At 44.8% G+C, this 22,648-nt stretch overlaps 1 protein-coding gene across 9 annotated transcripts; it reads right to left on the reverse strand.

Annotated features, from left to right (window-relative positions):
* Positions 1-632: 632 nt before the first annotated feature.
* Positions 633-22,623, reverse strand: Atpsckmt (ATP synthase c subunit lysine N-methyltransferase). Of its 9 annotated transcripts, none has more exons than XR_012910868.1 (7): positions 21,626-22,545; positions 21,083-21,232; positions 15,897-16,177; positions 13,162-13,299; positions 10,206-10,256; positions 7,650-7,849; positions 633-1,055 (listed from the first exon to the last, which is right to left on the reverse strand). XR_012910868.1 is itself a non-coding variant. In XM_075975785.1 (7 exons), the coding sequence occupies exons 4-7, from the start codon at positions 16,173-16,175 to the stop codon at positions 885-887; spliced, it is 639 nt and encodes a 212-aa protein (XP_075831900.1). In that variant the 5' UTR covers positions 16,176-16,177; positions 18,534-18,657; positions 21,083-21,232; positions 21,626-22,540; the 3' UTR covers positions 633-884. The 9 variants fall into 9 exon arrangements, 7 of the variants coding, with proteins under 7 accessions (XP_075831900.1, XP_075831901.1, XP_075831899.1 ...); XM_075975785.1 differs by lacking the exon at positions 7,650-7,849 and adding an exon at positions 18,534-18,657 and having other exon boundaries at positions 21,626-22,540; XR_012910867.1 differs by lacking the exons at positions 21,083-21,232; positions 21,626-22,545 and adding an exon at positions 22,556-22,623.
* Positions 22,624-22,648: the final 25 nt, after the last annotated feature.

The raw sequence follows: 22,648 nt of genomic DNA on the forward strand, positions 1-22,648 counted from the left end.
CCCTCAGCTCTAAAATGTGAGTATCACTTACAGACCAAAGACTGTGCAGCGCATTTTAAAAACGGATCTTACCAGGACTGTCCTGGTAGCAGACACCAAGGCTGAGAGACAGGAAGTCACACTGCAAAGCTCAAGCAGTCACTGCAAAGCTCTTACTAACTTCTCCCTGGGCCAGGGAGCTTCTCTAAATGCCTCGTCAAATCCAAGATGCCATTCACAGTAACACGGTGACAGCAAATGGACCACACCGCCAATTAAAGCCATGTACAATCTGTCACAATTCCCCCAGTTTAAAACATGTGGCATATTACACCGTCTGTTTACACACAGGCGGACATGTACAGATTCAATCAACAAAGTACAGAAGGCATTAGGGCAAAATAGTACTTATAAATATTATAAAATAAAAATGTCACTCTCTGAGCCTTTTAGAAAATTAATTTAGCTACAAACTACAGAAGGGAGACAAATCTACAGGAAACTGCAGATGTCTGCATGACTGCCCCCTTTCTCTTCTGTGGCATCAAACCACACTGCTGCGAGATGACAACCTTCTGGCCCACAAACACAGCTCAGTTATTGTATCTTCCAGCATCCTACGGTATGAAAAGGTAGTAGACCCATTCAAAATATTCCACTAAGAGCAAATTTTACTGGGAAGGTAGAGGAGGAAGGATCAGAAGTTCAAGCCATTCTAAGCTACGCAGAAAATTCAAGGCCAACCCAGGCTACGTGAAATTGCCTTTACACCTAAATGTTTTTCTGAGCTCCTGTTCATTTTCTCCAAAAGGTAAGGACAGCAGCATGACTTCTCATCCCGTGTCAAGGGCAGTTTGCTGTGGCCTCAGGGAAGGTGGACTGGATGGCCCCCACGGTGCTCGTGTTCAAGACCTCTTTTCCCGTCCTCTGAAACTGTCCACGTCGTACGCCCACACGGTGTCCATCCCCTCTCCAGCAGTGTGGTCTGGAGTCCAGTGTGGGAAAGGGAAGCGGCAGGCGATAACTCTAGCACCATCCTCAAGTTCAAGCTCCAGCTTCCTCTCCAGCTGCAGCATCTGTGAAGAACAGCAGAGGAGATGACGTCACAGTCCCCGGCAATACAACCACATTACTAACGCAATGCAGCACACAACGCCTGTCTGCGCATAAGGTTCACGAGCTTGGGGCAAGGGGCTAGAGGTTGAAATACACAAACACACACAGACAGAGACACGGACCTCTAGTCACTGGTAAGAAGCCCCCTCTTCAGTAGCACCCTGGAGGCTTATATACCCAACAGTCAAGTGGGCCAACAGGTGAAAACCTTATCCTCTGATCCTCAAGGCCAAGGCAACACGTGCTCGTGAAGCAGAGCTGGTAAACAACTTTGACACAGCTTTCAGTAACTCAAATCAGAAGGAAAGTAAAGATCTCTAGCAGGGAAGAGCAGCTGGAGGCCAGGACTCTAAATGGTCTCAACAACACAAGATGATACTGTAACAGCAGTTACAAGGACATCTTCCAGGACCAATTATAAAATAACCTATTTCAGCAGATGTAGATCATGAATTCCTGGTTTTCAGACAAAAATCATGATATGGCAATAATCAAAATACTAATTATTTTACATGATTTACCTACTTAAGTACTTCAATATAGCATGTATTTCATGTATTTAAGACATATTTTTCTATACTTTTAACATCTCTGAATTGGAACACATCAAACAACTGAATTACAATCACTGTTATTTTTTCTCGATAATATCAATACACTGCGGAATCAACACTTAAGATTGGTAAAATACTGTCTAGTCAGACCATGAAAAGACACATTCTACCATTTAGAAATAATTTTAAGCCAGGTGATGGTGGCATGCCTTTGATCCCAGCACTCGGCAGGCAGGCAGATCTCAGTGAGTTCTAGGCCAGCTTGGTCTACATGAGTCCCAGGAGAGCCAGGGCTACAGAGAAACCCTGTCTCGAAAAACCAAAAGAATAAGCATGAAATAGGCTTTAACATGTGTATAATGTCCTGATAATACATGTCCTTCCTTAGTGGTACTCAGTTCTATGAAGTGCAGCCAGGACCTCACACACTAGACACCCCTCTCCCACTAAGCTACATCTGCAGCAAACCCATGAATTTCTAAACAATAGAGATTATATCAATCTCATATAATTTTATTACCCTATCTACCAAAAAAAGTAATAATATTTACTGAAAGTATTAACATTTTAACTATAATCAACAAACATTTTAAATTATCTGCAGTTTGTAAAAATGTATGAGCACCCTCATATTCTAAAAATATGTCTCATCTTACTTTTAACTGATTTTGAGACGGTGTCCATTTGCTTGAACTGAACAAAGGACCCATGCAGTCCACCCCAGTGGAGTTCCAGCACTGCCCCCTCCTGCTCACTACCATCCTCTTCCCAAGAACTGAACAAAGGACCCATATGCAGTCCACCCGAGTTCTTCCTGCTCACTGCCTCCTGCTCACTACCGTCCTCTTCCCAAGAACTGAACAAAGGACCCGTTTGCAGTCCACCCCTGCAGAGTTCCAGCGCTGCCGCCTCCTGCTCACTATGGTCCTCTTCCCCCATGAACTGTCTCTAAACCTCTGAGAGGAGGCTGCATACGACACTCTGTTTCTTACACACTCCACGTGAGGCTCACACCCAGGAACTTATTCTGCCCACAGTAACCCCAGAACAATTCAGTCTTTTTCTCCCAGTGGTATCCTGTGCCACTCAGGAAGGGATTCTGTGTTTAGCCACACGGTTGTAACCGAGGTTTCTGTCCCACTCAGTCCCACAACCGTTCGGTCCCAAAGAAACACACAGAGGTCTACATTAATCATAAACTGGTTGGCCTATTAGCTCAGGCTTCATCTTAATTAATTCTTACATCTTAGCCCATAATTCTTGTCTGTGTTAGCCACAAGGAAGGCTTGGCACTTTTATCAGTGAGGCATTCTCATCTTCCTCTGTGTCTGGGTGACAACTGCAGACTGAATCTTTCCTCTTCCCAGAATTCTCCTGTTCTCATTACCTGCCTCTACTTCCTACCTGGTCACCTCTCCGTACTTTCTGCCTGGCTACTGGCCAACCAGCATTTTATTAAAAATAGTACAAGTGACAGGATAAAAGACCATTGTCCTACAGGAGTACGGTTTCTTTGGTCTCCTAGTTTTAGGTTTTTGTCTGTTTTTATGTTTTGTTTTGTAGTAGTAGGGGATGATCAGCCTTATGCATGCTGACCCAGGGCTTCACTTACAGCTATACCCCACTCGGTCTTTTCTGACCTGGGACACTTCCTATCTTTCTTGTCTTTCATGACAATGGACCAATGAACCAATTACCCTCACCTCAGGCTCCTCTGCCATTTGCTCCTGATGGCTCAATGGGTCTTTGGCAATGCCTTTTAACTTCTCAGAACTCCAGAAGCCCAGAAGGCCCTCCTGCTCCTGGTGGTGACATCAACCACTTGCTCAGGTGAATCTGGAATCTCTGTAATGTATTACTATCTTCCCTTTCCCTTAGTGACGTTGAAAGAAACTGTAAGCATCTTTCCTCAGACCATCTCTGCCTAGAATAGCAGACATTGAGGATTGTAACTGCAGCCAATTTTTACTATAAAGGTTGCAACGTAGCAACACTTTCATAGGAATCCCCTAAGACCACCAGAAAACACTGATATTTACACTATGATTCATAAGAATAGCAAAATTACACCTATGACGTGTGGAGGTCCCGGCAGGTGTCAATGCAGACAGTGATCTGCAAAGAGGTAAGGATGAAAACCCAGCATAGTGACCTCATTAGCCTGGATCAGACATCGGAGAACAGTGGCTCACTGTCAGCATATTTAAAACACAGAACAACTTGAGAAAAGGTTTCTAGGCAACAATCGGTCCGACCAGTTCAATCAGGTGCACAATAACTTAAGGTGTGACTACAAAGACTCTTCCACAAAGTTACATGTGACCACAAGAATGGGTTCTAAAGCTAAGGGCCTAGAATCTAGTGTGGTCTCTAACCAATACAGCATAGAGGTCAGCAGGCCATAGAATACTTGTGGATAATGGTCTAGGGAGGGAAGAGTCTGGGGAATTGGGGTGAGGTCTCCCTCTATAGAAGGTGGGTGAGGTCTGCCTCACCAGGTCCTTAACAAAATCCACTCTCAACTTTCTGGATGGGATGCAGGCATTTGATTTTTATCTCCTCCAGTGCATGATTAAATTCCTAGTTCTCTTAGAGCTTCTCTGTGAGTACAAGGACCTCTGTGCGTGTGCCTAATAATGAAGTAGCAAGAAAAATAATTTTATAGTGTGGGGGGGGAGATCACAGCATTAAGAAAGTTGAGAACCACTGCTCTAGATGAACAGTTAGCATCAGTTAGCATTATGTTGCAAGGGAGAGCTTTCCCTTCCTTGTTCCTCTGCCTCTCTGCCTGCAACATCTATCTACTGCAAATATACATATCATATTCTAATTTCATTCAGTGGATCACAATTCAATGTTGGCCTTGCTTATGCTAATGTTCAAACTGTACTAATTTGGCCATGGAGCACCTCTTGCATCTGGCTGCTCCATCCTTTGGACATACTCCCGTTAAATATTTTGAGTACTTCCTCATGTTTTGGCTCGATAAAATGTTCCAATCTTTTGTACCTTCCCTCCTATAACCCTAGGTCAGCTATTCTCAAGGATTCCTAGTTCCCTGTAGTGAAAAATGATACTTAGAAATGAAGATCTAAGCAAAAACTACTCCCTCTAAAAGTAACTACAGCAAGATAGAGAAACCAGCAGGGCTCTTGTGAAGGTTTTATTCTTGACTAGCATCTTACAAAAATGACTTAGAAAAAAAAAACATGATATGGATGGGATAAGCCAAAAATTTAATGCATCAATAGAATTGATAATGGAGAATAAATTCCATTAAGGAGAAAAGATGTCTATTCTTCTAATGGCTAGTCAAGAATTACAAAAAAAAATGGAAATAAATTATTCCTTGAGGGAAGAATTAAATAAGCAAAAAATAAGACAACAAGCATTTTTCAAAATATCAGGTTTCTTATGGTAATTTTGTTCATAAAAAGATAATTGTAAATATATTCACATTCCTACTCTTTTCTCTCTTATAGTGTCTTTTATTTCAGAGTGACTGTCATATGCTAAGTCAAGATAAACCTAAAAATGAAAGAAGCTATTTCAATCCTAAGAAATTAACTGACTAAATGACACATAAATATGCATCAAATCTGTTCTGATATCACACACGAAGAGTAGTGTCATGCCTGTCTAATAGAATTCAAAATTATTCATATCATTATGGGTTTCAAAGTGACACAAACTCATCATATTCTAATCACATCTTCAGAATTTGAGGCACACCTTGAATCAGCTAACGGCATAAGACAGACCTGTGGCTGACAACGCTGACCCACGACCCAGAAGCCTCCTTCCTCCTCCACTTGGTTCCCAGGGTGGTAACATCCTTACTGAGGATCTCCCGAAGCTTTGGCTGATTATGTCTCACTTCCCAGATAAAGCTCAGGCTTTGGGCAGATCCTCCCTGAGACCTGCCTGCTTCCTGGACCTGCCCATGGTTGTGCAGTCAGGAAGTGCACCTGAGCTCCAGACTCTTCCTTACCCAAGACTGTCAGTGTGACTTCAGGAGCACCCACATAGCTGCCATAGATGGCTCAGCTCCTGGCAACCCAAACATCCAAGAGCAGAAGACAAGAAGCAGCTGGCCTGGACTCCTCTGTCTCTCGCCACTGCTGGAGATGCCCACTACCCCTGCTGAGTTTCTCTCTGTAGTGCAGCTAGAATTAGATGCCTTCTCACCAGCTAACCCACACTAGACTGCACCTCAGTCTGTCACCTGGACACCCAATAGAGCATGTCTCCCGATCTCTAATGTCTGGGTCTGATCTCCATGCAGTGGTGGTCTCTGTCTGCCTAACCAGTCTCTATGCTCTCTGCTTACCCTCAACAGCTCCTTCCCTTGGAAAGACCAGCATCCTTCATGTGCTAGTCCTATCCCCTGACTCCTCTCAAACTGACATCACCCTCATCACCTGCACTTGCTTAGTGCTCTCCAGCCAACAGGAGAGCACTGCCCATGGAGGGTATCCTTCCAGGGATACTGACCCAGCCCCGCTCCTTCCCTGTCCTGGATAACCCCGCAGACGCAGACAGTATTCTCCTCTAGGCTACGACATCTTCTCTGTAGATGTCTCATTTAACATATAATCTTTCCACTGTCAGAACACAGTCCAAGAATGGAGTCGTGTGAGAAGAACTTGGAGTGCTTTTGTGAGAACACTCCAAGAAAACAAGACAAGGGTCATGTGACCTCAGTTCCTTTGAAACACGGAACTGTTCTCAGACTGTGTTTGTGCTGCTCCCAGGTGTAGTGGGGAGGAGGGAGTCTACTTCAGATTACTCATTATTGCTTGCAGTTATTGAATTACACCTTTAAACTATCCTTTTTATGACTCTATGGAAAACGTGGTTTTGCCACACGTGGCTTGTAGACAGCTTGTGTGCAACTTTATTCCTGTGAGCTTTCTTAACCCTCAAAGCATAAATTGTCTGAGACTCTGAATAGAGTTAGCTATTGCATGCGACTTTAGTCTGCCTTCTCCCAGGTCCCACCACCTCTAGAGCGAAGATGAGGTACCACACAATATTCACGTTTTGTTGCTCACTTATGTAGTTAAGAGATAAAGAGACCTATCTCCTGTGCAGCAGCCATACCGACTGCATGAGCAAAGCCTGCAGGCACAGAAGTTCACAGCATACGGTATTTACTGAATGCCACAGAGTGGAAGGTAGGGAGCATTAAGACCCACTTCATAGGACCACTGAGGACAGCTTCACAGAGGAAAGGGTAGGTGTTCACTAAGTCCAGTGCAGAGTGGGCCTGATGTCAACAAGAATGGATGTACAGAAAACTGAAAAAAGAAACAAAAAAAAACAAAAAGGACTAAGACAAGGTCACAAGTGGGTAAGGGTCACTCCAGACCAGTCTGGGTCCTATGGCATGCTTGGACCTTTTCCCTAAGTTAGCAAGAAGTCACAGAGGGTTAAGTGTTTGATGTTCTGGGTTTTGGGATGCTTGTTTGAGCAAGATCTCCTGTAATCCAGGCTGACCTCGAACAGGCTGCACAGCCATGGATAACCTTGAACTCCTGATGCTGTGCCTCTGCCTCCCAAGTGCAAGGACTACAGCATGCACCAGCACATCTGGTTCAGGAGTGCTGGGGATCGAACCCAGGGCCTCATGCACGTAGACAAACACTCTTCCCACCTGAGCTACGTCTGCAGCCTCACAGAGAGTTTTAAACAAAGACCAAATTAATCTGCTCTTTTTCACATTTTGAAAAGCGCCTCTTGGTGCATAAATTCACGATAAATAGGGCATTTGGCACTTTCATAGTGTTCACCAGGTCCACATGGGACTCCTCGCCGTACTTGACACGTACTTTATATTGAAGTGTTAGCTCTAATTTCCACTTACAACTGCACTGTGCTATCTGAAATAATCCAGGTGGTATCAAAAGCAGGGCTGAGGAGTTCCAATGCTGGCTGTCCTCCTCCACACTGCCCTAAGGCTCCTCCTGGCTCTCCAGGAGCCCCTTGTGCATTAGCTACCTTGAGACGCTTCTCGTGATATGTTGGTTCTGGAAGGCCATCAGCCCATGTCAGGAGTACTGAATGGTGTGCAGTTCAATAGCATCCTTTACACAGTCAGGTTCAGGGCTTTCCCAGGGCCACACATCTATCAGAGGACAAAACTGGTGGTCTCCATCTTCCCAGTCAGCTACTTCCAGTTGATCAGAATTTGATGCCGGCTGAAAGTGGGAATCCAACACGTGACACTCCAGCTTAACAGATGCCAAATGAGCTCCCGCCAACCCACTGCATGAGGATCTTTTTAAGGAACAAGAATGCTCTATGGATTCCCACTGCTCCTCTTTCCCCTGCAAACACTGAAATGCTGGGATTCCTTGGTTAACATTTGTCTGTGTTCAGGAGAATAAGCAATAATTGCAAATATGTTTTTCGAAATAACAAGACCCATACTGCCCCTGAGGAAACAGCCCCAAAACAGTGCAAACCAAGCCTGCCTGGCGGCAGAGCAGCCCCTACTCCGCATTACAAAGACCACTGCTGCCCCCAGCTGGGACTCGGAAGCAGAAGCTCAGAACCCGCCTCTCAGCTTAACTTCCTCTCTCCAGACAGCGTAGAATTCCCAGTGAATACACTTTTCTACTTTCTACATTAAAGTTACTTGTCCCCAATATGCTAATTATTACATCTTAGAAGGAAAAGCCCACACATCTTAAGTAGTAAGCCACCATCAAAATTCCCTGTCTAGTCTATGATCCCAAATTATTTTTATTTGTGGGGTGGGGAGAATTGAAACAGGGCCTTATTCTGTAACCCAGGCTGGCCTCAAAACTGACAATAATCCTCCTCCCTTGGCCTCCAGAGTGCTGGGAGTACAGGTGTGAGCCCAGGCCTGACCCGAGCAAGCTTTAAGTGATCAGGGACCAAGACCTCACACCTGCCTTCACTTTCAGAACAAATACACAGTCAATACGGGTCCCATCGCAGACATATGGAATACAGTCACTTCTGGTTTGTAAAAAGAATGTGCCATTACTCTGAAAGCTCCAGTGTGGGGGTCAGTTTCTCTGCAGTTTTATATACACCGTGTATAAAAGTCCCAGGCAGAGCTGGGCATGGCGGCACGTGTCCATAACCCAGACTCTTGGGAATTGGAGGCTGCAGGTTGACAGCCAGCCTGAGTGCCAGCCAGGGCTACACACACAGTGATACTCCAGCTCAAAGAACAGCAAAAATCCAAGGCATAAATAAGAAAACAAAAGAACAAAAATAAAATTTCCTTTTTATTTTAAATTAAAAACCCTGTCAGTTATCCAGTGCCATTTCAGCAAACATCCGATCCTGCCAAGACTATTATGACTACAATTACAGACTTTGAGAAGTAAAGGGGATTGATTTGTCTGACTCCAAACCAGCAATGGCAGTGAAGCATCCTACCCTGAGCATCACTGCAAGGGCGAGAGAGGCCCATTTTCAGTACAATAATGTGGCATTTTCACTTTGAAAGTACATAATCAAAGTTCAATACTCAGCTCTTTAGCAAATCTGTGAATGGGAGGAAATTGAAACCAGTCAATGCTCATCCACCCTTAAAATTATCTTCCAGCAAAACTGAAGAATGATCAATTCAAAGGGAACATTCCATTAACTTCCCCAAGTGATTGCAGCGGGTGTAAGCGAGCAGCCGTGAAAATCACCAACTTCACTCAATGCTGGGGCCTCGTAAAGCAGTTTTCAACCTGGGATTGGTAAGGCTTTGGTGGATCACTGAGAATTTTTTCTCTGAAACTAAAATTTTAACATGCGGCTGAATCTGTAATGACTACACCTGTAAAGTCCTCAGTAGTTCATTAAACCAGGGTTCCCCATGGGATGTACTCACTCATATTTGGTTTCTAGCCATAAACAAAGGACATTGAGCCTATAATTAGTGATCCTAGAGAAGCTAAATAAGGAGAACCCAAAGAAAAACATATAGGCATCCTCCTGAATATTAACCTTCATCAGGCGATGAAAGGAGACAGAGACCCACATTGGAGCACCGGACAGAAATCTCAAGGTCCAAATCAGGAGCAGAAGGAGAGAGAGCACGAGCAAGGAACTCAGGACCGCAAGGGGTGCACCCACACACTGAGACAATGGGGATGTTCTACTGGGAACTCACCAAGGCCAGCTGGCCTGGATCTGAAAAAGCCTGGGATAAAACCGGACTCTCTGAACATAGCGGTCAATGAGGACTACTGAGAACTCAAGAACAACGGCAATGGGTTTTTGATCCTACTGCACGTACTGGCTTTGTGGGAGCCTAGGCAGTTTAGATGCTCACCTTACTAGACCTGGATGAAGGTGGGCGGTCCTTGGACTTCCCACAGGGCAGAGAACCCTGATTGCTCTTTGGGCTGATGAGGGAGGGGGACTTGATTGGGGGAGGGGGAGGGAAATGGCAGGCAGTGGCGGGGAGGAGGCAGAAATCTTTAATAAATAAATAAATTAAAAAAAATAAACCAGGGTTCCCTCTAAGCTTTGAGAAGCCATCACTGCCTCGTGAGAGCGACGGAGAACGGGGTGCATACTCACCATCTGGGGCACACCAAAAACGACGACATTGGAGTACTGTGCAAAGGTGACCTAAACAAGGTGGAGAACAGGTGTATTAATCCTAAAACGTCATGCATTACAACCAACCTGTCTCTCTGGAGCCCACAAGGCCAGGAGGCAGGTTCCCACAGTCCCAAATAGCCTCCTAACGCATCCTGGGCCTCAGCTCCTGTCCTCACAGGGACTCCATCAAGCAGGACTGTGCCTGCTGCCGGTCAGTTCACCTAGAGCCACGGCTCCACACGTATGTCTTCAGACCCCTGATCTTCCTCTTCCCTAAACAGTGCACTAAAAGATCAATAAAATAGTGTTTGCAGCAGTTGAAAAACGGGGTAAAAGTGCTTTGCCAGTCAGAATTCTTATTGCCCAATAAAAGTCGTATTTACTCTGTGAGACCGTTTAGTTATACACAGCCTGAAAACTATGCGGGCAGAATCCAAGTGCGTTTTCATCAGCTGCTGAGGACAGTGCCACAGCGGGAATTGTCATGTAAGGAAAAGTACTTTGTAACATGAGTCACGAGCTTTTTTGTTTCTTTTGCTTTTTTAAAACACCAATAACACAGGCACTAAAATCAACAATTAATAAATGGGACCTCATGAAACTAAAAAGTTTCTGTAAGGCAAAGGGCAGCATCGATAGGAAAAAAAGGCAGTCACAGAATGGGAAAAGATCATCAGCAACTCCACATCTGACAGACGGCTAATATCCAAAATATATAAAGAAGTCAAAAAACTAGACACCAACAAACTACATAATCCAATTACTGTTTGTTTTGTATTCATTATATTCATTCACTTGAAAAACATAATGTAACCACATTGTAATCCTTATATTACCTGAAAGACTTTGCTGGAGTATACATTCTATAGAAAAAAAAGTATACAGTAGAAAGAACAAAGAAAGAACATGAAAGAAGGAAGAATAAAGAAGGAAGCCATCAAGAAAAAAATAATCCAATTAAAAAATAGGGTACAGATTTAAACAGAATTCTCAACAGAGGAAACTCAAATGGCTGAGAAACAATTAAAGAAATGTTCAACATCCTTAGCCATCAGGAAATGTAAATCAAAACAACTTTGAGATTCCACTCACACCTGTCAGAAGGGCTAAGATCAAAAGCACAAGTGACATCTCATGCTGCAGAGGGTGCAGAGCAAGGGGAGCCTCCTCCACGGCTGGTGCAAGTGCAAACCTGCTCAGCCACTTCGGAAATCAATATGAGTTTCTCAGAAAATTGGGAATCAGTCCACCTCAAGACTCAGCTATGCCACTCCTAGGCATATACCCAAAGGATGCTCCATCCTATCACAAGGACACTTGCTCAACTATGTTCATAGCGGCTTTATTTATACTAACCTGAACCTGGAAACAACCTAGATGTCCCTCAACTGAAGAATGGATAAGGAAAATGTGGTGCATTTACACAATAGAGTATTACTCAGTAGTACAAAAAACAAAACAAAAAAAAAAAAACAATGACATCATGAAATTTGCAGGCAAATAGCTGGAACTTGAAAAATCCTCCCGAGTGAGGTAACCAGACCCAGAAAGACAAACATGGTATGTACTTGTAACCAGATACCAACTGTAAATTAAGGAAATCATGCTTCAAACCACGCCCATTTCAGGGGTGATGTAATACCTAATACAAAGGACATTAAGAGGGTGACCCTAGCAAAGACCCCTAGTAATGGGGGACATGGAGCTGAACCAGCCGGCCAGCTTCTGGAACCAAACAAGGCCTCAAGTGGAAGAGTTGGGACCCCAACCCAGCTACAAACCTACAGCTTCCACTACCTGCAGAGTGTTCTAGGACCACAGCCTAGCAGACTCAACAAAGAGACCAGAGACTTCATCGAGCAAGTGACGGGAGCAGATGCAGAAACCCACAGTCAAACATTAGGCCAAGCTCGGGGAGTCCTGCAGAGGAGAGGGAGGATGGATCAGAGGAACCAAAGGGGACAAGACAACATGAGAACACAGCCCACAGCATCAGCTGACTCACGGGGCTCTCAGCAATCAGGGAGCCTGTAAGGTCTGACCTAGGTCCTCTGTATTTTATGCCTGAGTAGCCTGGTGTTCTTGTGGGACTCCTAACAGCAGGAGCGCAGGCAGTACCTGACTCTTTTGTCTATATTGGACCCCTTTCCTCCTACTGGGTTGCCTCATCCAGCCTTGATCTGATAGTATGTGCTTGGTCTCATAGTAACATATGATGCCATGTTTGGCTGATATTCCTAAAAGGCCTGCTCTTTTCTGAGGGAGATGGAGGGAGGAAGGATCTGAGAGAGAGGGAAGGTGGGGTAAAAGGCGGGGGGGGGGGGGCGACTGCAGTCGGGATATAATAGATGAGAAAAGAATAAAAATAAATTTAAAAATATATAAAAATAAAGAGTACAAACATATTTAAAATGTTTTTATTTTATGATTACAAGGAGCCACCACAGCACCACAGCGCGGGCCACGCTCTTCCTTCCCTCATCCATCTCTGTCTCCCTCTTAACACGTGAGCACACACAAAGAAAAACCAACATTTATCAAGAATCTGATTTCCAAGTGAAATGAAATATCTCATTATTTCACAAAAAGAAGAAATGAAAATGCTTTAATTTAGTCAATAAATTCTCAGCATTCATATGACTTTTATCAAAACTTGAAGCTTCTACACTAAAGTACAGCCTCCTATAAATCTATCAGGTTAAAAATGCATTTACACTTTATTACACCAAAATATTCCTTTGAACTTTTTTTTCCAACCCACTTTCTTGCCTGTCACACTAATGACTAGAGAAGGCCTGTGAGATTTACTAGCACCATCCCCCATGTTCCACACCTTCCACAGATATGAGATGTAGAACGTGGCAGAGCCATGCACTAACATGAATAAAGAAGGTCCACTGGCTTCTCCAGCATGGCCCTTGGCGTTACATACCTTCCACAGATCTGAGATGTAAAACTTGGCAGAGCCGTGCACCCCTTCTCTCCAGGCACGGTATCTGGAGTACCAGACCAGCCAAGGGTTCAGCTCATAGCCGACAGCTGGGAATCCTTCCTTTGCAGCTGCAATCACCTGGACAGAGTGGGGGCCAGCAAAAGAAAATTGTCATCTTGCATAAGAGTTCCCTACTTAAGGTTTATAGCCCTAAAATATTCCACTAAAATGTACTTCTTTTTCCTTTTTTGGGGGGGGGGGTTGAGACAGGGTTTCGCTGTAGTTTTTTTAGAGCCTGTCCTGGAACTAGTTCCTTTTTTTTTTCAAAATATTTATTTGTTTGTTTGTTTGTTTATTATACAATATTCTGTCTGTATGCCTGAAGGCCAGAAGAGGGCGCCAGACCTCTTTACAGATGGTTGTGAGCCACCATGTGGTTGCTGGGAATTGAACTCAGGACCTTTGGAAGAGCAGGCAATGCTCTTAACCACTGAGCCACCTCTCCAGCCCTGGAACTAGTTCTTGTAGACCAGGCTGGCCTCAAACTCACAGAGATTTGCCTGCCTCTGCCTCCTGAGTGCTGGAATTAAGGGCGTGCGCCACCACCGCCAGGCGAAAGGTACTTCTTCAGAGCTATTGGGAAAGAGGAAGGGATTGGGGAGAGGGGAAATACGGTAGTTTTAAAGAGAATGGTCCCATAAGCTCATATAGTTGAATACTTGGTCCCCAGTTGGTGAAACTATCTGGAAAGGATTAGTATACGAGTAGCCTTGCCAATGGCGGTGACACATGCCAGCACTTGGAAGGCAGATCTCTGAGTTTGAGATCTACAGATCTACAGAGAGGGTTCCAAGACAGCCGGAGCTACACAGAGAAACCCTGTCTCAAAAGAACAAAAAAGAGAGGCTTTGTTCAAGGAGATATGTCACCGGGAGTGGGCTCTGAGGTCTCAAAAGCCCATGCCATTCCTAGCTGGCTTTCTGTCTTCTGCCTACAGGTCAGACAGGAGCTCTCAGCTACTATTCCAGCACCCTGCCTGCAGCCGTGATCCCACTGTGATGGGGATGGGCTCTAACCCTGTAAGCCCAACACTCTTTCTTCTATAAACTGCCTTGGTTATGATGTCTTACCACAGCAATAGAAAAGTAACTAAGACAGGAGCTAAGAGATAAAAGGGGAATGGGCAGGACCAGAGTGCATTATGTACACGGACAAAATTTCACAATGAAACCCATTATTTCATATAATTAATATAATATTTAAAAAGACTACTATTCCTTCCGATGAAGATCCCATGTAAAAATGTTGTATCTAAAGTTCTATAGTTCATGGACAAGACCCGACTAACCCAAAGTTTTCTGTGTTTTGTCAAAGATCTTGCCTTGAGTATCAGGAGACACTCAGGCTTGTGTTGGACAAATGCATCCCTGGTTCTGGCTCAGCTAACCCTAGTGGCAGGAAACCATGGCTGAAAATATGCACCTCTCTCCAGCAGTGGCTGGCAGAGCGGAAGGGAAAATGAAAGCAAATCAAGGATCATGCGCAATGAAAATGACCTGTCCAAAAGCTGCAGCACCCAGGAACTCACGGCAGCCGTGGTCGCCGGCATGGGACCTGTACGAGATCAAGCCAGTCAACCTAGCTTGGAAGGAGGAGAGGAGCTCCCAGGCCCACCCCCGGCAAATGACAGCACTCAGCGGTGGGCAGTGGTGGAAGGAGGAGAGGAGCTCCCAGGCCCACCCCCGGCAAATGACAGCACTCAGCGGTGGGCAATGGTGACAACCCAACAACAGGAATGACTTCACATCACAGAATAAAAATGGTTATGATTAGTTTGTAATATTTTGTCACACTGTAAGAAACGTCTAGAGAGCCTGAGTTACTTCTCAGGGTCTCTAGCGTGACTACAGGCAGGTCTCAATCACAAAGCCAGGGTCCACAGGATGAGTGAGCATGCTGCAGCCCTGCTGGTCTGCACACCACATGATGCCAGGACACATCCCCATGCTCACTCTACTCCTGTCACCATAAGGACGAGGCCTAAGGATGTGGCCACCTTCCTCGCTAAGGATCACTCACCTGCCGGCCAGTGACTTTTTCTTCACTCAGAGATTCAAGCCAGGATCACACAACACGTTACAGTCACTAAAAATCTGATCCTCATGTAGCCCAAATTCTGTACCTAGACGAGGCTAGCCTTGAAGCCATGATCCTCCTGCCTCCACCTCCCATATACTGGGATTTTAGCTACATGTAACTATACCCACCCTGAATTCCTATCTTTAGTCAAGCTGGGCTTCACCAACGGCCTTTCTTATTTTTAACTTTCTATCAGCTCCTGGGAATCATTACTTACTCAGGTATCGCTACAGAGAAACATAAAGCAAGCATCTACACTGCAAAAGAGTAAAGGTAATTTAACTCCCCAACTCCACATGTTTCTTGTAATCATGCCACATTTACTAGACCAAAAATTCTAATAGACATTTGGTAATTAGCAATTAACTCATTCTTTCTATCTGACATGTTTACAGAGTACTTTCCTCCAGAAGAAAAAAAAATCAATCAGAGAAAAATGAACTCTAAACACATGCTGGTGGTCCAACAGTTTAGCCAAACACACACTTTTCAAACCGTTGCATTTGGCAAATCTTTGCAGAAGCCTCCTAAGAAACGTAAAACAGAAATCCTAACAGTTGTGGCTCGAACCCTGTAGAAGTTTTTACGTGACTCACAATGCGTCCGTCGCCACTGCCGATGTCCACCAGGGAGCCTCTTCTGTGCTGCAACATCTTCACGACATTTTCAATCTGCTTCGAAGTGGCAGGCACAAACGGCAAGCAAACTTTCCGCAGGGCTGGTGTGATAAATGGGGTGGCCACAGCGTACACTGTCACCAGTGCCCCACCAATGATCCCAGTAAACAAGAACCCCCAATTGCTCTTCTTCAAACTGTCGGATTCCAAACTGGTAGGCAGAACATGACGGCCAGACTGCCTTTCTTCCTCAGGCATTTCTAGGTACGAGCCGTTGTTGAAAGAGAGCAGAAGCACAGAGCACACATTACAAAGGCAAGGCTTCATCGTCCCGACAACTCTTCTGACACACGTTTCTTGTTTATGTTTACTTGTGTACGTGTGTGTGTGTGTGTGTGTGTGTGTGTGTGTGTGTGTGTGCAGATGCCCACAGAGACCAGCAGAGATGTCAGTCCCTGAAGCTGCAGTTACAGGTGGTTGTGGCTGCCTGGCACAGGTGATGGGAAGTGAGCTTGGGTCCTCTGCAAGAGCAACAAGTGCTCCTAACCACAGAGCAACCTCTCCAGTCTAACTCATCTTTTTAAAGGATACAATCACTGGGTATAATCTAATTTACAAGATAAAAATTCTGCAATGACTTCTAAACCCCACCAACAAAATTAAAGACATTTGGGGGAAATTCCTTTTTTTTTTTGGTTTTTAGAGACAGGGTTTCTCTATAGCTTTAGAGCCTGTCCTGGAACTAGCTCTTGTAGACCAGGCTGACCTCGAACTCACAGAGATCCGCCTGCCTCTGCCTCCTGAGTGCTGAGATTAAAGGCGTGTGCCACCACTGCCTGGCCTGGGAAATTCTTTAATACTAAAATCTTTTCTTTCCATTGTACTGGTTACATATCTAGGACTCTAGTAATTCATGTGTTATGTCAAAATCCATTATTGCATGTTTTAATCATAAACTTCACATTTTTATAGTCTAAACAAAGAAAGTCAAGGAAAAACAAGCATTAAAATGTCTAGTTATTGCCCATTTAAAAGACACTGATGGCATTACACACCAAAACCGTGCTAGCATCTACAATCTAGTTGTACAGCTACAAATTTGAGGTGACCAGAGATGAAAATCAGATTTTGCCAAAGTGTTTAATAAAAAAAAAAAATTGAAAGCCCATGGCAGGGGGGTCATTTCAATACTCTCAGCACAGAAGAAACCCGACAAGCTCTAATCTGGCTGCGGAGGAATGAATGTCACTGTACTATTCCTCGTCCTGAGTTGGCACTTAAAATGCAACCTCGTGGGATGCAAAACTAAAGGGAGGGGAAGTTGATTAAGGACAAGCAAAGCACAGCTAAAAGCCAGACAAGGTGCCAGCTCTGTGGCAGTGTAGCCATGTGACCTCAGTCCTCCTGATGATCCACCTCCTCACCTGTGGGCCTGAGAACAGCTGGGACAGTGACTGAGCAGGTGCAGGTAAGGCACACAGGAAGCAGGGACACCCAGTGTCAACTGTTTACTCATTACTAGAACAACGTGGAACCCCACAGCAAACAGATCGCTGCTGTGGGTTAAGACTGACAATGTATGAACCCACAGGAAGCAGGAAACCGTCAGAGGAGGGACAGCAGATGCTTGCTGTTCATATATGGCTGGTCCCAGATATCAGAAAGTCATTCAAAAGGCCAGCAGGGTTTACTTCAAGCTGCTGTAAGAAGGGACCACAGCCTTATTTCTCACCATCCAGTGGAGGTCAGACGTCTGCAGTGGGCTGACAAGTGCAGTGAGATCTCAGCTGGTAAGACAGGAGGCTGACCCACCAGAATGAATGCGTTCTGATGGAGAGAAACCCAGTTCACAAGGTGCTGGTCTACCTTCTTTTGCATACTGACAGTGGACCTCTTGTGAAACCATAAGCACTCCCCTTGTTCAAGATTCAGCAGAGTATGGATTATTGGGCACAATTCTTTCCCATGTACTGGTATACTGGACCACCACCACCCCCACTCTCTGGGAATTCCAATGGTGATGTGGGAGTTCCCTCTGTATGCTGTGTATACTATTGGTTAACAAAGAAACTGTCTTAGGCCTGCACAAGGCAGAACTTAGGTAGTTGGGGAAAACTAAACTGACTGCTGGGAGAAAGAAGGCGGAGTCAGTGAGAAGCCATGTGGCCCGGCCAGAGACAGATGACAGAACTTTACCCAGTAAGCCACAGCCTTGTGGCGATACACAGATTAATAGAGATGGGTTAATTTAAGATGAGTTAGTCAGAAATATGCTTAAGCTATTGGCCAAACAGTATTGCAAATAATATGGTTTCTGTGTGATTATTTTGGGGCTGAGCAGCCGGGAACAAGCAGCCTCTAACAGCACAGTGGGAATAAAGAAACTGATGCAGAAAAGTACATAATGAAGAATTCATTTTGCCCTCAAATCTAAATCCTGTGTTTGCTGTAAGTCTTCTTCTGAACCCTGAAGGGGACACTGAGGCTGGCACTCGGAGGTCCCCAATAGACAAGACTGCAGTAGTGGCATATTATTTGTGTTTTAATAAACAAATCTTGCCTGAAGACCAGAGGCAAAGCAAAAGCCACTAGGAGACAGGCAATGGTGACACACACCTTTAATCCTAGGGTTCAAGGTCACTCCGGGCTATACAAAGATCAATGCAGAAACGAATCCAGATGGTGGTGGCCTACACCTTGAATTCCAGTGCTAGGGAGTCATACTCCCTTAATCCCAGCACTAGAGGAGATATAAAAGAGAGAGAGAGGCTGTCTGTTAAGTATGTGGTCGCCCAGCCTTGGTAGAGGTAACACTTCTCTAGAGCTTGGCTGCTTTGCTTTTCTGGTTTTTGGGTTGAACCCCAATAGCTGACTCCAGGATTTTATTATTTGTGCTTCAGGCTGCAGTACTCCTAATGCCTTTTAAGATTAGTTCCTCTGCATTTTCCAGCTTTCAAAATCTACATGCTTTGATTTCAACCCCACAGCACTCCAACCCCTTCTTCCATCCTGATAGCTTTCTCCCATTCCTGCCCTTCTTTGCGACAAAAGTGTGCACACCTTGTTAGTGCAAGGTAATTTCTGATCCAAGATCTTCAATCACATTTGCACAGGCTACATCAGTCAGAATGCATATATTGGGGGAGGGGGTTGATATTCTACACACTACACCCGCAGAGTGGTAACAATCTATTCTGCTGAGTTAAAACTCTAAACACAGGACAACAGGTCACAGTCCAAGACAGCTCTCAACACTCAGCTTCCTCTGCTTCTGACTCCCCCTTCAAATGAGTTTTAGAGCTGCTTTTATAGTAGAGAGCCAACGTGAGGAGAAGTAAGGCTGTCACTGATGCTGTGATCATGAGGAAGGGAAGTAATTCTACTGCTGATGTTGTGATCATGGGGGTGGGAGTGCGAATCTGTTGCTGATGCTGTGATGGGAGTCTGCTGCTGATGCTGCGATGGGGGGGGGGGTCTGCTGCTGATGCTGCGATGGGGGGGCTGCTGCTAATGCTGCCATCAAGATGTATAGTTACCTTTAGGTGTTTGATAGCAGAAGCCTTCAGCAATTGCAGTTATAATTTTGACACTGTGTGGAAGAATATGCTACAATCATTGCACACTTGCTTATCTGAGAGACGTCAAGGCTCATTGCCTTGTTTCCATGCAGTGTCCTCTAGGATCATCCCAATGGAACACAGCATAGTCTGTAAACACATTTAAGACCAGTCTTGGTGTCTCAGAACCTACGCCAGCTGTTTAACACCTGATAAGCTGCTGCTATAGTATGGCTTGCTAACCAGAAAATTTTTCGGGTTTTTTGCTGCACAACTCAAAACTTAAGAAAGGGTTTGATAATACAACTACCCTTCTCTGATTACCACGTTTAAATGAACACGTACAAAGTATAAACCAAAAGACTGTGCAGCAACTGTTAACTGCCATCCTTGAAGACTACCATTTGGAGGAGTGGAGGATCCATTGTTTTTTTCTTTTTGAGACAGTCTTGCTATGAAGGCCATGCTGGCCTTGAACTCTCTTGCCTCAGCCTGCCAACTTCTAGGATTACAGGCATCCAGCACCACACTCAGCTTAGAAACCCAGCTTTTTAGGCTTTACTGGGACACAATTAATAGCTTGCCCATTGAATGTGCACAATTTAACAGGTTCCAGTATAGATGTATGTAACCTTCTTCAGTTTTAGAGCATTTCCATGGCCCTTTAGCTGTCGTCTCCCCACCCACCCTCTGCCACCTGCCCTAAGTAGCCAGGACTTTTAGTCTTTATCTCCTCTACTTTGGACTTATATAAGTATCTTGCAAAGGCCAGGGAGATGGCTCAGTGGGTACAGTGCTTGTTGTTCAAACATGAAGACCTAAGTTCAGACTCCGAGCACCCATGCAAAAGCCAAGCACAACCACAGCACTGGAAAGTAGAGACAGATCCCAGGATTGACTAGGCAGCCAGCCTAGTCAAAACAGGTGAATTCCAGGTTCAGTGGGCAACCTTGTCTCAAAAAAAATGAAGTGGAGTACAACAAAAATACCTTGAGTCAAACTCTGCCCTATGCGGGTACACATGTAGAACTTCCGCACCCACACACACATGTAGTATGTGGTCTTCTCATCAACTTCTGTACCCACACACACATGTAGTATGTGGTCTTCTCATCAACTTCTGCACCCACACACACATGTAGTATGTGGTCTTCTCATCAACTTCTGCACCCACACATACATGTAGTATGTGGTCTTCTAATCAACTCTGGCATTTAAAATGATGTGCTCAAGAGTCATCCACGCTATTCCTTTTCAGTACTTGATTGCTTTTTTAAAGCTAAACATAACTCTATCATATAGACAGACCACACTATTTATCAATTTGAGCAATAATTAAAGACATATTAGGTGGCCCAAATTCTACCTCACCTCATGTATCCTTTCATAAAAACAGCAATGTATACAATAACAAGGGCCTGGTCTCCAGGGTCTCCCAGCTGGCCTGGGTAAGTAGCTGGGACTAATTGAGGCAAGCAAAGGATGCAAGAAATGTTATACTGAAAAAAGGAACAAGGGAGGGAAAATATAAATAGAAAATCTGAACTGAGGGCAAAAGCAGCAAGCATTGGGCCCAAGGCATGGAGGCAGGACAGAGTAGGAACCTACAGGAAGGCAAGTCTCTGAATACAAGTGGTCATCCGTGTTCTTCTTCACAACATGGGATGGAGACCCAGCACTGGTTGTCGGGCTTGGCAGCAAAGACACCCTTGAAGTCTTTCGAGAAACCAGCCTTGATGTCCACCAGCAGATGAATGGCTGGAGTTGGATATATACACACAATGGAGTTTTATTCAGTTGTAAAATAAAATGTTTCAGAAAGGCAAATATCTAATGCTTTCTCTCTGATGTAAAATCTTAAATGGGGGGAGAGGAAGGAAATAAGAGGGCAACAAGAAAAACAAAATACTGCATGTGGACCCTAGATTTAATGATGTATTATATGTGATAAATAACTACTTGAGGAACAACAAGGATCAGCAAGTGGGGAAATTGGGAGAGGGGACAGTGAAGGGTGCTTAAAGGAAGGTGCCGTGACATAATTAGATATATGAAAACTTATAATGAAACCTCATTTTGTATGTTTTTCTTTTTAAAAAAAAATCTTTCTTATACTGACCTAAGGTAATCTGTGTCCTTTGCTATACATACCCTGCTGATACTAGGAGTCATCCCGACAGCGTTCCGACAGAAAATAAGGTAAAATCAACAGCAAAATGGATTTGCAGAATCCACCGTTTGAATTTTTTAAAACACCAACTCATCAAAATTGAAGGGAAATAAGACTACTATAAAATACAAAAGACACTGGAACCATCACTGACTAGAAGACAGAGGGCTAAGGCATTAGGCAACATTAACACGACAGCAGGCTGACTTTCAGGTCTGTGCGGCTACATGCATTCTAGTTTTGAGTGCCTAATAAAACCTGATGATACAGCAGGGACAGTACGGTTAAAGAGAGTGGAAATCCGTAATAAATTCAAGTTTATAAAACGGATCGTGATTTCGGGCCGATGGACAGTACAATTAGCGTTACGGTATCTTTCTAGCACCAAAACGCTGGGGTTAAGAGACTCTGAGCCCAAGACCGTGCTACATCGTCTCCTTCTAGCAGTGTACCCTGGGCAAGTCACAGGATCTGTGCAGCGTGGGGCGTTAAGAACAAATACAGCAAGAGACCAGGCACTGTTCTCCCTGAACACTTCCAGGAACCCTGTCAAGTAGGCAATATTATTACTGCCATTTTTTTAAGACAAGAAAATAAAACCGCAAGTTCGGTAACACCCAAGCAGCAGCTAGTCCACGACAGGGCTTTGATTTCAGCAGCCCCTGAGTCGTAAGATCGGACTGAGGCATAATTCGTGTGCACGGAAGCGAGAAACCAGTCCCCGGCAAGCACTGCGGTCGCCGCGACCCAGCTAAGAGAAGACCGGCAGGGGCGTGGAGGACGGTGCAGGAGGAGAGCGCGGCACCCACGCGCGTCCGCGACCACACCGGCTGACAGCCGTGCACCCACCCCCAAGCCCGTCTGCACCGCAATCAACCGAGAAACCCGCCGCCATGCCGGCCAAACCTCACCTCCTCTCTCCATCGCGAAACTTCCGGGGAGACCGGAAGTGGGACCTACCATCTTCCCAGAGCCGAGGTGGAAAGAACGGAGAAAATGTCTTA

The sequence above is a fragment of the Microtus pennsylvanicus genome, chromosome 6 (assembly GCF_037038515.1).
Source record: "Microtus pennsylvanicus isolate mMicPen1 chromosome 6, mMicPen1.hap1, whole genome shotgun sequence".
In the NCBI taxonomy this organism is placed as follows: domain Eukaryota; kingdom Metazoa; phylum Chordata; class Mammalia; order Rodentia; family Cricetidae; genus Microtus; species Microtus pennsylvanicus.

Bases quoted from the DNA above. Each gene is read 5' to 3' on its own strand.
- Atpsckmt (XM_075975783.1), bottom strand. From the start codon at position 22,607: ATGGTAGGTCCCACTTCCGGTCTCCCCGGAAGTTTCGCGATGGAGAGA. The intron at 16,178-22,555 runs GTGAGGTTTGGC...GCTCGTACCTAG, and splicing joins TTTCGCGATGGAGAGAGGAG to AAATGCCTGAGGAAGAAAGG. The intron at 13,300-15,896 runs GTGAGTCACGTA...CACTCTGTCCAG, and splicing joins GCAGTGGCGACGGACGCATT to GTGATTGCAGCTGCAAAGGA.